At 44.4% G+C, this 16,992-nt stretch overlaps 1 protein-coding gene across 1 annotated transcript in view; it reads right to left on the bottom strand.

Moving 5' to 3' along the window:
* The window catches only part of SEC31A (SEC31 homolog A, COPII coat complex component), a 1,704,034-nt gene that overhangs the window by 1,405,714 nt on the left and 281,328 nt on the right, over positions 1-16,992 (bottom strand). Inside the window, exon 6 of the mRNA XM_044060384.1 lies at positions 5,102-5,242. Coding sequence (XP_043916319.1) covers positions 5,102-5,242 — 141 coding nt within the window. The remainder of the gene's footprint in view (positions 1-5,101; positions 5,243-16,992) is intronic.

Raw genomic sequence — 16,992 nt, 5'->3', positions numbered from 1 at the left:
GGAGACTTTATGAGAGGAAACCAGAATATGCTGAACCGCGGGAGACAAATCATGAGACCTGGCTAGGTTGGGAAGTGGAGCAGCCAAGCTGTCAGTTTGAGGGAGACAAGAGAGGGGTGAAGAAATCCTGATGAATGAGTCAGAAGGTCTGGCACTGGGTCCAGAGCCCAAAGTTCTTCCACTTGGTATTGTTGAAGGAAGGGGAACCATATCTGCCGAGGCCAAAACGGGGCTATTAGAATAACAGTCCTTCCCAGGCTTTTGGCTTTCTGTAAAAATTTGGGGATCAGCAGGGATGGAGGAAAGGCATATAGGAGACCCGAGGGCCAAAAGTGTACGAGTGCGTCCCTTGGGATGTCACCCGGTGGAGGGTACAGGGCAAAGTAGCTTCTGCATTTGTCATTCATCGGGGATGCAAAAAGGTCACAAAAGCAAGGCTGGCCCGATTTGCGGAATATCATTTCCACCACTCGTTCTTTGAGGGACCACTCATGAGGCAACAGAATGGCTCTGCTCATTTTGCCTGCTATCACATTGGATGACCCCGGGATGTGCATTGCTATCAGGTAGCGCCCGGTGGATACAGCCCACTGCCAAATTCTCAGGGCCTCTCGGCATAAGGGGCAAGATCTGGTTCCCCCCTGCTTGTTGATGTACCAGACTACCGACATGTTGTCTGCCTGTATTGCAATCGTCTTTCGAGGTAGAGAGTCGTGAAAGTGTTGCAATGCTAGGAACACTGCTCTCAACTCCAAGACATTGATGTGCAAACTGGATTCCATCTCTGACCAAGTACCTTGGACAGTTCTTCCCTGATACAGCCCCCCCACCACCACCACCCTATCGGGGAAGCATCCGTGGTCACTGTGGCTGTGGGAGGGGGGAGTACAAACGTACGACATACAGTAACTTGGTGGCTGTTCAACCACCAAAGGAGGTCCTTTTTGCAAGTATATGTCAGCAGAATCTTGTGTGACATTGGAAGTTGTTGATAAGACCAATGTGTGAAAAGTAACCATTGGAGTATCCTCATGTGCATATGCCCCAGAAGAACCACTATAACAGTCGCTGCCATGGTGCCCAACAGCTTCAGAACTTGGAATGCAGGGACTTTCTTTTCCATCAACAAAAGGGATACTTGGTTTCGTAAAGAGATTACTCGTTCTTGAGGCAATCTGACCAGGGCACTGGTGGTGTCTAGATCTGCTCCTATAAAGGAAATATGCTGCGACGGCGATAAAGCAGATTTTTTCAAAATTTAAGGTTATACCCAACTGAGAGCACAGGCTGATAGTGTAATCTCTGGCGTGAATCAGTTGATGCCTGGTGGTGGTGGCGAGGAGCCAGTCGTCGAGATATGGAAATACCCGGAATCCTAAACGTCTCAGGTGAGCCGTGACCACTGCCATGCATTTGGTGAACACTCTGGGGGCTGTGGTGAGACTAAAGGGCAGAGCTTGGAATTGGTAGTGACTAGCCCCCAGCCAGAAATGCAAGTGATCTCTGGATGGCCTGGCCATTTTGATGTGGTAGTACATATCCTTGAGAAACAGAAGTATCGATTGAAGCGTGACCATCCAGAACTTTTCCTTTTTGACAAAGGTATTTAGTTTGCTGAGGTCTACGATGGGCCTCCAGTCCCCTGTTTTCTTTGGAACTAAAAAGAACCTAGAGTAAGTTCCGGATCCTATCTGGTCCGCCGGGACTGGCTAGATGACTCTTTTTTCCAGCAGTCTTTGAATTTCTATGGCTGCTAGATTCCGCAGACTGGGTAGAACGTCTGGGATTCTTGCACGAATGGAAGGGGATTCTAAAAAGGGAATGATGTAACCTCTGGTAATTCTGGTGAGGTAATTCCTAGCCAGGCGCCTGGGTATAAAGCTAAGTGACCCCTGACTGCCTCCAGGGCAGGACAGTCGAGCCTCCTCTCAGGAGCGCGGATAGGGCTTGCCAAGGAACTGCTCCCTGTCACCCTGGTTCTGTGGACCCCCTCTGCCACCTGGGCGGCATCTACCATTATACCCCCCTCATCTGTCCCTGGAGGGGGGTTCACCATGTGTGTTCTGGAAAGCTCCTTGGGACTTCCGGAACCACATTTTTCCACCTTTCTGCCCTTTGGGGTATGGTCTAGTGGGAGTGGAAAAATGGACTCCTACGGCAGATAGAGTCTTTCCTTCCTGCTCACACCTAGTGAGTGTCTCCTTGACTTTAGGCCCAAACAAGTTAAAGCCATCAAATGGGGTATTAACAAAGGAAAACTTGAAGGCTTCCGCAAAGGAGCATAAGCGCATCCAGGATAGTCTCCGCAGAGCTATCACTGAACCTGCTGCCCGGCTTGATCCCTCGGCTGCATAAGAAATGAGCCACATGGACGAGTTTACAATGGAGTTAAGGGTGTTAAGCTGTGCTGTCACTTTCTCGGAAACAGCATCATCTGTGTTGCCCTGTAGAGTATCTCCAAGCTCTTTGAGGAGATTTCGTTGAAGACGGGTAAAGTGGGTTAAATAGTTAAGCGATCTCATTGCAAATGTCGCAGAACTAAAGATGCGTTTCACATATCTGTCCATAGTCCTGGAATCTCTATTAGGAGGATGGACAGAAGAAGAGGTCTCCGACATCTCTTTCTTGGTGGCTGCCGCCACCACCATGGCATCAACGGGGACTCCCTTTGTAAGAAAGGACTTAACGTGAAGGAAGGTGATAAATTTGTTGGGCCTCTGAGGGACCGGTTCCATGGAATCAGGAGACTCCCACGCCTTTCGAGTGATCAAGTCCATTAATTCGTAGAAAGGCGGAGTAACCCAGGAGGGTGGAAGCTTGAGAACCAAAGGCCTTCAGGAGCACCAACAGATCCTCAGTAGGGGTAAGGGACTGTCAGTCACCCCTCTGCTTAAGTATTTCTAAGATGTCTGCAAATGAGACATCCTCTGAGGGAGACCGTGGGGACCCTTCTGATTCCTCTAAGTCGGTGTCTGATGTCAAGGGTTCCTGAGGGGAATCCAAGTGCCTCCTCTTGCACAGTCTCTTCCTAGGGACTTCATCAGTCTGGTGAAGTCTCCGTAGAGCAGGGGTCGCCCGATGGTGTTACCTGAGGATCTGGGTCTCGACGCTTGGTAGGAACCTGTGATGTAGAGACAGAATGGGGCCCTTTAGGGGAGGAAGAGGAAGGACCTGAAGAGGTAAAGGTCTTAGCAGACATGACCTTCCTCATGGCGTCAAAGGCACCGGTGTCTCAGCCAAAGGAGTCCGCCGGTTCTGAAGAAGATGGCAGTCTCCTCGGGGCCGAGACCACGGGCTCCGAACCAGAGGACGGAGCCGAGCTCAACTGCACCGAGGCCCCGAGAGGAAGAGTCGGAACCGAATCCTTGGTTTGACTCTGTCCCCCGGAACCAGCGAGAGAGTGTTGGCTCGGAGAAACTTCGATCGGAACCGAAGATGTCAAGGTTGACGGGGCCGAAGGCAATGGAATAGGCCTCGGCTCCGAGGGTTCCACAACTATCAGGTCCTCACCTTCCAGCTCCGAAGGCTCGAGTGGTCTCGGAGGAGGAGCAGAAATCGTGACGGGGGCTGTCGGGCTTCGATGCCAGATGAGATGAAGCCAAAAGCAATTTGGCCAAGGCCGGGTTCTCCAAGAGTCTCTGCACCACACGGTCCACATCGACATCAGAGAGAGTCCTGGAAGAACGGGTCAAAGGAGCCGAAGAATCCACTAACCGAAGGATCGGAGACTTTAAAACCTCTGGTACCAGTTCCTAACTCGGGACTTGGCTCCGAGACAAAGGTTCAGTGCTCGGCTCCGAGGGCTGAGGAGCCAGCCGGCGACCGAATCTTCCCCGAGGTGCTCGGAGCCGATGACTTGGGCTCCAATGACACCTTGGAAGGCTTCGACCCCTTCGAAGATTTGGAGGTCTGTTCAGACTTATCTAAAGCCTCTAGGAAGTCTGATTTTAAAAGGCCTCTATCAATAAGCTTCCTACGCCTTTCCAGCATAACTCTGCCACTAAAAGAGTGGCAGATGGAACAGTCCTCTTACAGGTGTAATGGCTCTAAATAATAAATGCATGAAGTGTGGTGGTCGGTGATGGACATCTTCTGAACACAGCCACACCTCTTGAACCCTGATCTCTGTTTTTCTGACATATATAAAAAAATGAGAAAACAGCACAATTGCTAAAGGTTCAGATCCCTGAACTTTACAGATATTAAGAACACTAACAATCACACAAAATGTTCAGATCCCTGAACACTCTCTAACTCTATTTCACAAAAAAAACAAGTATTAGCAAAAACAGATAAAATAACTGACAGAGCCCTGTCAAGAAATTCAACTAAAGAAACGGCCAAAGGCCTAGGAGCAACCACTCCTAAGAAAACACACAAAGCACACGCTAAGTTTATCTCAAAACAAAAAAAAACAAAAACAGGAAATAGACTACTACTATTATATATATATCAAAAACTATCACAAGTATTGAAAATTTTCTGTCAAGAGACAAGAAAAAATGGTACTGGCCCGAGCTTCTTGCGAAGAGCGCAAGATCCGCTGCAGCAGCAAACTAGATCTGGGGTTTGGCAGCAAAGCATCATGGGATAGGGACTGTGTCCCGAGCTTCTCAGAGATCTAGAGCTTGGAAAGCGGCAGACTCAGAGCCGATGGATCGACTCCATACCCACGTGTAAGAACAAACGGCGAGATTGAACAACTTCACATTAACAGTTAAAAATAACTAATCTAGCCAAACTGGTCAGTAGGAATAGGCATCAGTGAGCATACTCTCTCCCCTACCCTCAGGAACTCGTTTGCAGAATGTCTGACCTCAGTTACCTTTACTGGCTACGTGTGTAGTTGTCGCCCATGCACACAGGACTCCTTTTCATCTGGGTGCACAGATTCACTCAATTTATGACTAGGTGCACAGACTGTTAGGAGAAGTGAAAATAATCCTGCAAATATTTTTGCAGAACCCTGACTTTTAAAAACAAAACACAAACAATTGGCTATCACAAAATTCTACTAAAAAAAGAGATAAAAGGAAACTAATTTCACATTCAAAGATGCGTTCATCTCAGTCTTTTTTTTATATATATAAAAGTCACCTACCCTGTTGCTGTGATCACTGACTTTAATAATTGGTTCATTCTTCCTCAGGTCCCATACCGTTGCACGTCCACTAGGGCTAGCAGATGCCAAGATGTGCTGAACTTGTCTATTCCAAGCAATACAGCTGATATCTTCCAAAGGCTGTAAAAATAAGCAAAGATCCAAGAAATAAATGCTTCTGAAGCTCATTATATGTATCTAAAAGTATGAAGACCCAAATAAAAAATGATGGTAAATCTTCATGATTCGTGGCAGTTCATTTCAATGACCAGGGCAAGAATTCCACAAGCAGCAGTCATTCAACACATTCCAGGCTCAAAACTCTTCCTTTAGCTCCCATTATGAACCATGCTTCCTCTTCTCTCCAGGTCAGTTTTGTAATCTATCATACCTAAAAAAAATCATACATCATCCTCCAGATCTCTTCACATGGGAAGTGTATTTGAAAGAAGGCTATTTGGTGAGTATACTGAAGTGAAAAGATGTGGATCACAGAGGTCCTTCCTTATACCTGATATGATACAGTCCATTCACTTCAACAGCAGTGCATATTCCCCCAACTTCTCCTCTTGGCAGGCATCATGACAAGGTACCATGAAGAAAAGTAGCCCAGAAGGTTGACACAGATCCTGAGTATGGAGAGAAGCCCATGTCACAGACACACAGATATCATAAACAGAAGAGGTACTGAAAAAAAAGTGATACAACAGAATGGGCTCCTGGTACAGCTGGCTGATTTTAATTAAGTTTTTAATAACAAAAGGTAATGCAGTCTGATAACCACCGAGACAGCACAGATCTGGACACTTTTTGATCTGCCCTACACCTAGCAAGGCATAAAATGCCGATCATCCTTTCTTTTGTCTTTAGTTCTGTCAATGCAAATCCTCAACTAATACATGTCAACTCAGTGCACCAAAAATTTCCTTCTCTTAGAATACTGCAGAAAAAATAGCAAATTGACAGACAACATTAATGACCATGGTCATGTTGGCAAGAAAACAGGGTCGCGTACCCAATCTTTATGGCATACAGTATACAGGAACTTGGAAGAAAGGGCATGAAGATCTGATGTTATTTCTACTAATTTTGGCTGCCAGTTCTATGGGTGACAGAATTAGTTCTGCCAACATAAAATTCAAATCCCAAAGCAGAACTGATTCTCTGAACAAAAGTCTTAAAAATGTATCTCTTAAGAGAAAGCCAGTGGGAAAAGAGGGAAGACCCCAGGGAATATTGGAAATGACTGATACATGTACCCAGATTGTGAACTAGCTAGAGCCCTGACTGAAAAAGTCAATCAAAACCTGCAAAAACATCAGAATTAGGGCCATAAATGAGTCAACACCTTAGTTAGTGGCCTAAAGAAAGAATTTAATTAACTTTCCTTAGAGACAGCTTTTGAACAGCTGTTGGAATCTGGATAATCCTGGAAGAGTAAACAAGGTTCCTGGTCACTACTGGAACTGAAGAATCCTTTAACTCCAAAAAATGCAGCCTAAACACAAATGTCACAAACTAAAATGGTGACTTGGAACGGGCAAAAAAAAAAAAAAACTAGAAACAAGCCCAAAAATGCCTACATGCACCTGAAGTAAGCCACAATAACCCAAAAATGTACTGAAAAATCTGACCTAAATGATGAGACAGGAAAAACTAAAGTAACAGCCACAAAACCACTGCAAAAACATGAACCTGGGAGCACCTCTCCACATTTGCCAAATGTCAGCAAATGAGATGCAGGAAGCCTGGTGCACTGGAGGTGAAAATGAGGAATTCTGAGCTTGTAAGAGTCTTAAAGAAAGGTGACAACCGAATGCTGCCTGCAGCATTCTAGTCCTGCTGTTGAAGTGAACAGACTAGATTATGTAATAGTCACAACTACTGGAACAGACACTTCCCTAACAACACACTTTTGCTAAAGGAAAAACTTTAAACTTTGAGGAATTAATCTGACTATATCACTGTTAAGACATCCACCCATTTATATCTTTGAAACCATAGCTGCTGCAGTTACCAACCATATTTGCAGCAGAAATTAATCAATAAATAAATAATTCACCAGATCAGTGCAAGTAGTGTCACTGGTGTAACAGGTGGCACAGACAGCCTTGATACAGAAGGCTGTGGATATTGACACTGCAGTGCAGCATAAGTGGAGTGCTGCATTCCCAAGTGTGCCATCCTTTGGATGAGCCATTAAATGAAGTCCCCATCTGCTTGAGTTGGTGTTAGCTCAAGTGGATGCAAAAGATCCCATGGCACCTACTGAAGAGAGTAGGAAAAATTCCCAAGTGCCTTGGTCAAATTTCCCCTAGTAGTACAAAATACCATCTTGGGTCTCCCCTGACAAGATACTATTAACCTAGGGGGACTAACCTAATCAACAAAGGATAACAATGAATTATTTACTTTTATTTATTTTACACTTGCTTACCGGGAAAGTCGGACTGGGTTTTAACCCATTTTCAGCAGAGGCCCGGGGAGGAAAGCTCCCAAACAATTCATAACAAGGAACAAAGTTCCAAAACAATGCTTAACAAGTAGCTTACAAAATATGTTAAAGTTTCCCAAAATAAGTTCTAAAACAAATGTTAGCAAGTAATTTACATTAGATCTAATGGTTTACATAGAGTTTGGAGAACATCTCTCTGAACATAGTGCAATATGCAGGTCACATTCATTTTACAAAACATAATATAGTAATCAGTTCATAATAATGAACATAAGAGGAAGAAGACTGTACATACAGTAAATCATAGTGTTGTACCTCATAGTGATGTACCCATTGCATTTTATACTAATGACATTACATATGCTACTAAGGAAACTGGAATATAGGTCTAAAAGAGGTACAGAGCAGTGCAGAGTTGGGAGACTGGTGTTAAAAGAGGAGGAAAGATGAACTGAGGTGGATAAAGGGTGATACTTTACACAAGTTGTGGGTTTGAGGCAGTGTGGGAGTGAGGAAGGAAGGGAGAGGGTGGGGGGACTGGATAAGGTAAGTAAGTTGATAGATGTTAGAGTTTATTATGTTAATCATATGTTAAAAATTTATCAAAAGAGGATATTGTAGTTAAAGTGTAAAGGGGTGGGTAAAGTTTTAACCAGGGCCTGAGCAGGGGCAGAGCCAGTGGCTGATTAGGTGGTTCCTCAAGAGACATTTTGAACTGAGTGGGATTAGTTGAACAAATAATGGTTTGTGGGATGCTACTCCAGATTTTGGAGACATAGCTGGAATATAGTGAGTCTCCAGCACTATTATCAGATCTAGAGATTTGTAGTAATGATTTGTCGGGCAAAGGACACGAGAGTTAAAGTTTAAATTTGTATCAGCTGTTGAAGAGCCGGGGATTTTCCTAGCTGGTGTACCAGGTTGTGTGCAAAGCTGAGCTGACAAAGTTAGATGGTAGGGTAGTTCTAGCCAGTTAAGTTGCTTTAAGGCTACGCAGTGGTGAGTCTTACGAGTGAAGTTGGTAACAAATTTAGCTATTTTATTGTAGAAGGTTTTTAGTCTAACTAGATATGCTTTATTTAAGCTGGTAAAAACTGGGGAAAGCATATAAAAGTGTAGAAATCAGGTGAGTTCTAGCAATAACCTGTCTTGTATTGTCAGCTAGACCTCGTTTGATTCTGTAAAGTGAGCCTAACTTCATATGTGCTTTTTTGATTATCTGAGCTAGTTGTATGTCCAATTTCAATTTGTTGTCTATGACGACACCTAGTAATTTTGCTTGTGATACTGTAGCTTTTGTGGTGTCGTTGAAGAAATATACCTGGAACACAGATGAGGAGTCTAGGATCTTGCTGTGGAAAATAACATGTTTTGCTTTACTTGAGTTAAGTATTAGTTGAGAGTCTGTTAATCAAGATTCTACAAGCAGTAAAGGATTGCTCTGTGGCTACTTTGAGGTGTTGTAGTGTGGGAACTGCTCAAATTAGTGTGAAATCATCAGCATACTGAATAATGGAGGCAAGATGTGTAGCAGTGTAAAGTTTATTTGTAAAAATAGTGAAGAGTAAGGGTCCAAGAATAGAATCCTATGGTACCCCCAAGGTGACAGGAAGGAGAGGTGACAGATCTTGCTGCCATAAAACACCCTGCTGAAGACTAGTTAGGTGGCTGTGAAACCAGGTAAGTGATGAGTGACTCAGTTTGCAAGTGGAGGAGTTTTGTGATGGGATAGTGTATCGAAGGCTTTTGATAGGTCTAAGACGATGGAAGATAAAAGTTTGCCTTCATTTCTGAATTGACTTATTGTGTTACTAAAGCTTAGGAGAGCAATTGTGGTGCTGTGATTTGGGCAAAAACCGTGTTGTGTGTTAGATGGAAGACTGTGTGAAAGAAGGTATTCCATTAGCTGGGTGTGTATACATTTTTCTAGGACTTTGGAAAATGGACACAAGATAGCTATGGGACAGTAGTTGGACAGCTCTGTAGAGCTCCCTCCTTTATGTAGTAGGATGATGTGGGCTATTTTCCATAGTGCTAGTATGCAGTTTTCAGTTATTGAGCAATTCATGAGAATGGATATAGGATAGGCGATAGCTTCAGCACCTAGTTTAAGGAATTCAGTAGGTAGTTTATCAGCAGCTAGGACTGTTGTTTTAAGTTTACGGAGTAATTTCTTAATGGCATTGATTTGGATGGATTTGAAGGAGAATAGGTTCTATGTTTTATTTGGTGGGAGTGGGATGGATGGACGGGTATTAGTATGGTGTTTAAATAGAAAAAGGATGGAGTTTGTGAAGGTGATTGTGAGGCAATGCTATTCATTGCCATAGGGGGCAGATGGGGTGGGTGTTTGTTGGCCAGGCTGGAGGAGCGTCTGGAGAAGCTTTCTAATGGAGGACCAAAATCAGTACTTTAAAACATAATGCAGACTTGAACACAAAGAAAAAGGAAACCATGATGGTAGCACTTCAAAACTTATGTTCACCAAAAAGGGAAATCTAACAATATTTCAAAGAATGATCGACAAAAGCTATACGTCAAAAAATGTTCCTTACACAAACAAACAAAAAAATGCTCTGGTGACCCTATGCCAACTTGTATATTTGTGTTTCAAGAACTATCCCACCCCCCTCTCAGGATTACAGCAACTCCACTCTGTTTTTGTTCAGTTGCTTAGTACAAAAATAAACTAAAAACAGATAATTTTCTTATCATATTAGATGATGATCCACCTCCATAAGTCTATGATTTGGGTACAAATCCTTCCTCTCTCACTTTTGCTATTTCTTCTCTAAAGCTCCTATGTTCAGAAGCAAGAGTGTACTATACCAGTGCACAACATCACACATGCCACAAGGAAAACATGCATAGCTCTTGTGCCTGCCACTTCAATACCAAACCACTGAGTGAACACATTCCAATGAATCATTATAAAACACTGAAGGAAAAGTACAGTTGTGTACCTACCATAAATGTAGATGTCCGAGTGTATTCACTGTTCCAGTCATTACTCTTGGGTTATCCTGCTGGCAGGCTAACCACAGTTGGCCTGAATTCCAAAGTCCTGGTCCAGCGTCGGCTGCTGTCGCCTCTTCCCTGACGTCAGTGCGCCAGGGGTATAAAAAATGCAGCAGACGTCATTTTCTTCAGTTTTTCTTGTGCCAGATGTCAGGTGCCCACAAAAAGGTAGGCTAAATATATTATGCCAATAAACATACATGCAGTAAAGAAACAGTTCCTTCATCTACAAGTAAATACACCACATAGGTTGTATAGAATGGAGAAGTACAGATAAACCCCAGCAAAAAAAAGGGGGACGGTGGGAGGGTAACCTGGACTGCAACAGTGAATACACTCGAACATCTACATTTATGGTAGGTACACAACTGTACTATGTTCACCGTGTTTCATTGTTGCAGTCATTACTCTTGGATTGAATCCCAAAGCTGAGGAAGGGTGGCTGGGCTAAATAGGATTAGGAGAGGCTATGAGGCCCTGCAGAACTGCAGTGGCAAAGCCTGCTCTGGATTTAGAGTAAAAAGGTAAGTGGTAGAGCTTTGGGAAAGTGTGCACTGAACTCCAAGATGCAGCCTCTAAGATGTCTTTGGTTGGTACTCCTCTGAGGAAGGCTGCTGCTCTTGTAGAATGAGACCTAATGCCCTTAGGCACTGATTTGCCATGCTGAGAATAGCAGAAATGGATGCAATGGCCTATCCATTTAGAAACAGTCTGTTTTGGGATAGCCTTTCCTTGTGATCCTGCAGCATATGACACTAAAAGTTGCTCAATCTTTCTGAAAGCTTTCATTCTGTCCGAGTAGAAGCGTAGCTGCCTGTGTATGTCCAAAGAATGCAGAATTTTCTCACCCTTGTTCTGTGTGTTTGGATAAAAGGTAGGCAAGTGAATGGTTTGGTTGAGGGCCACACTGGACACCACCTTAGGCATAAATGTTGGGTTTGTCCTCAGAGAAACCCTGTCTGGATGAAAAATGATAAAAAGTTCCACAGCCATGAGTGCTTGTAACTCCGAGACTCGTCTCGCAGAGGTTATTGCTAGGAGCAGAGCTGTTTTCCAGGATAAGAATTTTATATCAGCTGTTGAGGCTGGCTCAAAAGGAGGCAGTGTGAGTTTTTCCAAGACATAATTGAGGTCCCATGCCAGAATTGATGCTCTCCTTGGAGGCCTGATGTTTTTGGCCCCTCTGAGGTACTGCCTTATTAAAGGATGAGAAAAGATAGGTGGTTCCATATTGTAATGGGCTGAAATGGCAGAGGCTTGAATCTTAACTGATGAAAAGGAAAGGCCTTTGTCCAGCATCTCAGTTAGGTATTGTAAAATCTGAGGGATATTTGGTACATACGTGTCAATGCCTTGTTGCTGGTTCCAAACAGAGAATCTCTTCCATTTTTCTGCATAAGATTTTCTGGTACTGGGCCTCCTGGCCTCCAAGATAACATCTATAACAGCTTTTGAAAGAGGAGTGTTCTAAATGGCTACATTATCCTCCATGCTGCCATATTTAAAGTCCTGAGTTGGCTGTGCAGGATCGGACTGTTTTGTTGAGCCAGCAAGTGAGTAGTTTGAGGCAATATCCATGCTGGACCTTGGGACAAGCTCTTTAGGATTGGGTACCAGTGCTGGCGTGGCCAGTCTGGGGCAATCAGTATCATTTTTGGCTTCTCTTGTCTGACCTTTAGGAGTACCCTGGGAAGGACAGGCAGTGGTGGAAAATACGGCCCAGACCGCAGAATCCTTTATAAACGCATTCTATGAAGACCTTCAGGAATGCATGGATCATGCGATCCCAAATAAAACCAAGACCCAATCCTCCAAAGGCAGACGTCCTGTCTGGTGGACCCCAGCCATAAACAAACTATACAATAGAAGGAGGAAGCTACTAAATGATAGAGCAAAATCCCAAAAAGGGAAGGCATCACTGATCAGTATTAGCAAAAAACTACGGGCACACATAAAATTGTCTAAGGCCAGCTTCGAGAGAAAAATTGCACAGGACACTAAGGATAATCACAAGGCTTTCTTTAGTTATGTTAGGAACCTGGGTGGTAATTCCCAGATATGCTCAGAATTAGTCCAAAATGACAAAAATACACCGAACCCACAGACATTGCCAACATCTTAGCCAACAGGTTCAGCGCAAACTTTTCCCTCCCACCAAAGGGCAAATATCTGTCCCAGCAGAGTGCTGCCCCTGACATCTCAGATGCTCAGGTAAGAGCCTCTCCAAAGCAAAAACACAGCATCAATGGGACCAGATGGTGTCCCGGCTGCGCCCTACATGAACTCCAAGAAGAGCTAAACCCAAACATAAAACTACTGTTCAATCTCAGCCTTACTACAGGATATGTGCCCAAAGAGTGGCGTACAGCAACAGTGGTCCTCTCCATAAAGGTGGTGACCCAATGGAGCCTGGAAACTATCGCCCATTAGCCTGACTAGCTTGGTCTGCAAAGCTATGGAAAGGATCATCATGGACCTCATAAATAAAGATATTGGGGACCTACAAACACTGGATCCTACCCAGTTCGGCTTTGTTAAGCAGATCCTGCCTCTTAAACCTGGTTGATTTCTTTGAAACAGTCACCAAGGCCATTGACGAGGGAAGGTGGTCCACACAGCCTACCTGGACCTCGAAAAGCCTTCGATACAATACCCTACTGGCATTATAGATAAGCTCACCAGCTTAAATATAAACCCCTATGTCACTAGATGGATTGCAAACTGGCTCAAGGACAGAACCCACATGGTTAGAATTGCTGGAGCCATGTCAGACTCCAAACCAGTTACAAGTGGTGTCCCACAAGGCTCAGTCCTGGGACCTCTCTTGTTCGGTATATATTTCTCGGAGGTACAGGCCAACACGGAAGGACTGTGGCTGACCAAGTTCGCAGATGACTGCAAACTGGGCGTCATAATCGACTCTCCAGCCGACACAAGCATCCTTCAAAAGGGCCTCATAGAAACAGACAACTGGTGCCAGAGCCATGGCCTCAAGCAAAATGCCAAAAAGTGTATAGTCATCCCCTTTGGCAAAAACAAAGTGCCCACAAATTACCACATAGGTGGTAATCCATTAAGTACAGAAGAAGTAATTAGGGACCTGGGGACCCAAGTTGATAGCCATCTCTCATTTGACAACCACATGGCCAAAGTGGTTAGAAAAACATTTTATATAGCCCACCTAATCATGAAGGGATTCACATCTAGATAGTACAGTTTTGTACCTACCATAAATGTAGATGTTCGAGTGCTAATACAGCTGCAGTAATCACATATGGGTTCTCTGCCGTCAGGCGGGTCCTCGGTTGGCCGAATTCCAAAGTCTAGGTCCGGCGTCGGTTGTTGTCGCTTTCTCTCCTGACGTCAGTGAGGCAGGGGTATACAAGACACAGCCGACGCCATGTTCTTCAGTCTTTCTTGCCCCAGATGTCAGGTGCCCCCAGAAGGAAGGCAATACATAAATTATATTTATATACATGCAATACAATATAATCCAAAATCAGTAGTTGCAAGCAAATATACCATAGAAGGATAACCCAATCAGGTTGTATGAAAAGGGGTTAGGGCCCTTGGCCTTTACCAAGAGGGGAAGGAGGGAGGGAAAACTGTACTGCAGTTGTATTAGCACTCGAACATCTACACTTATGGTAGGTACAAAACTGTACTAAGTTTATTGTGCATACAGCTGCAGTAATCACAGATGGGTAGAATCCCAAAGCTACGCACAGGGTGGTAGGCACTAGGTGGAACTGGGATGAGCCAGAATGCCCTGCAACTAGTTTTGGAATATAAAGGCAGGTGGTAGTGTTTTGTGAAGGTATGCACAGCTGTAGAGGTAGCTGTGGCCCTGGTGGAGTGGGATCTGATGCCTGTAGGGACAGATTTTCCATGATAGGAATAACAAAACCGTATGCAGTGGCCTATCCATTTTGAAATTGTCTGTTTGGTAACTGGCTTCCCTTGAGCCCCTACAGCATAGGACACAAAAAGTTGTTCTGATTTCCTGAAGGGCTTTGTTCTGTCCAAATAATAACGTAGCTGCCTATGGATGTCTAAGGAGTGTAGCAGCCTTTCCCCTTTGTTTTGAGGATTGGGGTAAAAGGTAGGTAAGTGTATGGCTTGATTTAAAGCTACCCTGGATACCACTTTAGGCATAAATGACGGGTTGGTTCGAAGGGAAACCCTGTCCTGATGGAAGATGAGAAAGGGCTGCACAGCCATGAGGGCTTGTAGTTCAGAAACCCTACGAGCTGAGGTAATGGCCAGAAGGAAAGCTGTTTTCCAGGACAAATATTGCAAATCTGTTGAGGCAGCTGGTTCAAAGGGAGGCAATGTTAATTTTTCTAGAATGTAATTAAGATCCCAGGCTGGTATTGGTTGGTTCCTTGGTGGTCTTATATTCTTAGCCCCTCTGAGGAACTGTCTTAAGAGTGGGTGAGAGAATAAGGGTGGATCCGTGTTGAATTCTGCAGAAATGGCTGAGGCATGGATTTTATGGAGGAAAATGAAAGTCCACTGTTCAGCAGCTCAGCTAGATACTGTAATACCTGAGGCAAATTCAGTTTTCTAGGGTCCTGGCCTTTTTTCTCATTCCAGGAGCAAAACCGTTTCCATTTTGCAGAGTAAGCCTTTCTAGTAGATGGCCTTCTGGCCTCCAAAATGACATCCTGCACCTCTTTGGGGAGTAGGGTCTGTTGTGGTGTTAAGGAATTTTCCATGCAGCGAGATTGAGTGTTTTCAGCTGACTGTGAAGAGTTTTGTAGCTGTGCTGAGTTAGCAGAAGAGGCATTAGAGGTAGGGACCAGGGAGGAGTATGTGTTAGGCTCCTCAGGAGTGGGTACCAGTGTTGCCTTGGCCAGTCTGGAACAATCAGTATCATCTTCGGTCTGTCTGCTCTTGCTTTCAAGAGCACCTTGGGCAGAAGAGGCAGAGGTGGGAAAGCGTAAACTGTCCATGCTGTCCAACTGAATGAAAGGGTGTCCACTCTCCAGGCCTTTGGATGAAAGGTCCTTGAACAAAACTTTTCCAATTGATGATTCCTGTGGGAGGCAAAGAGATCTATGTCTGGCCTCCCCCACGCTTGGATTATCTTTGTAAACACTTGAGGATGCAACTTCCATTCGTGTGGATCTGTCATATTTCTGCTTAGATTATCTGCCAGCGTGTTTTCCAAACCTGGCAAGTACTGTGCTTGAAGTTCGATTTGCCATTCCAGAGCCAAGTTCCAAAGTGTCATGGCTAGTCTGCACAGGGGGTATGAATGTGTTCCTCCTTGTTTATGTACCACATTACTGTGGTGTTGTCTGTTCTTATCAGTAATTGTCCTGGATGCAGGAGGTCCTTGAAAGCTGTAATTGCATTTATCACTGCTAGCATTTCTTTTTGACTGATGTGAAGGTGCTTTTCCTTTTGGGACCATTTGCCCTGAATGCACCTCTCTGTCATGTGCGCCCCCCCAGACGTAATCTGAGGCGTCTGTTGCGATGACTTGATTTGCTTGAGGCTTGCAGAATGGGAGACCTGTGTTTGTTTGACATGTTTGGGCCCACCATAGAAATTCCTTTTGCAAACATGGAATTATTGGTATTATTGTTTCCAAACTGTGGCTGTGTTGAGACCATAGGTTTTTTAGGTACCATTGAAGTTTCCTCATATGCAACTTTGCACATGGGATTAAAAGAATGCAAGATGCCATGAAGCCCAGAGCCTGCAGGATTTTCCTTGCAGTAAGCCTGGTACATTTTGCTAGTATTTTGAAGTACTGAGTTAGTTGCCTCTGTCTTTCTGGCGTAAGATAGGCCATCTGGGTGTTTGTGTCCAAGTTGGCACCCAGGAAAGTTATTTTCTGAGATGGTGTTAGCCTGGATTTCTCTTTGTTGATTGTGTATCCCAGAGAATGCAGTAACCGTGTTACATAAGCCAGATGTTCCAAAAGTATGTGCTTGCTGTCCGCTTGGATCAGGCAGTCGTCCAAATAAGGGTAAATTTGTATCCCTTGAAGTCTGCAGTAGGCAATTACTGATGCCAGGCATTTCGTGAATACTCTGGGCGCAGTAGATAAGCCAAAGGGCAATGCAGACAATTGATAGTGGATTGAACCTGCAAGAAATCTGAGGTATCTTCTGCAGCTTTGTCTGATTGGGACATGCAGGTATGCCTCCTTGAGGTCCAATGTTACCAGCCAAAACTCCTTGCCCAGCATGGGAAGAAGCTGCTGTAATGTGAGCATCTTGAATTTTGGTACGAGTAAGAATGTGTTTAGGATGGAAAAGTCCAAAATGGGTCTCCAGTCGGTTCTTTTCCTTGGTACCAGAAATAGTCTGGAATAAAAACCTTGACCTTGTTCGTGAGTAGGTACCTCTTGAATAGCTCTCATGTCTATGAGCTTTGAAATTTGTAGTTGTGCCTCTGCCCTTTG

The sequence above is a fragment of the Protopterus annectens genome, chromosome 2.part0, assembly GCF_019279795.1.
Source record: "Protopterus annectens isolate FY-2018-M chromosome 2.part0, PAN1.0, whole genome shotgun sequence".
Taxonomy (NCBI): domain Eukaryota; kingdom Metazoa; phylum Chordata; order Ceratodontiformes; family Protopteridae; genus Protopterus; species Protopterus annectens.
This window is presented reverse-complemented; position numbering and strand designations above follow the sequence as displayed.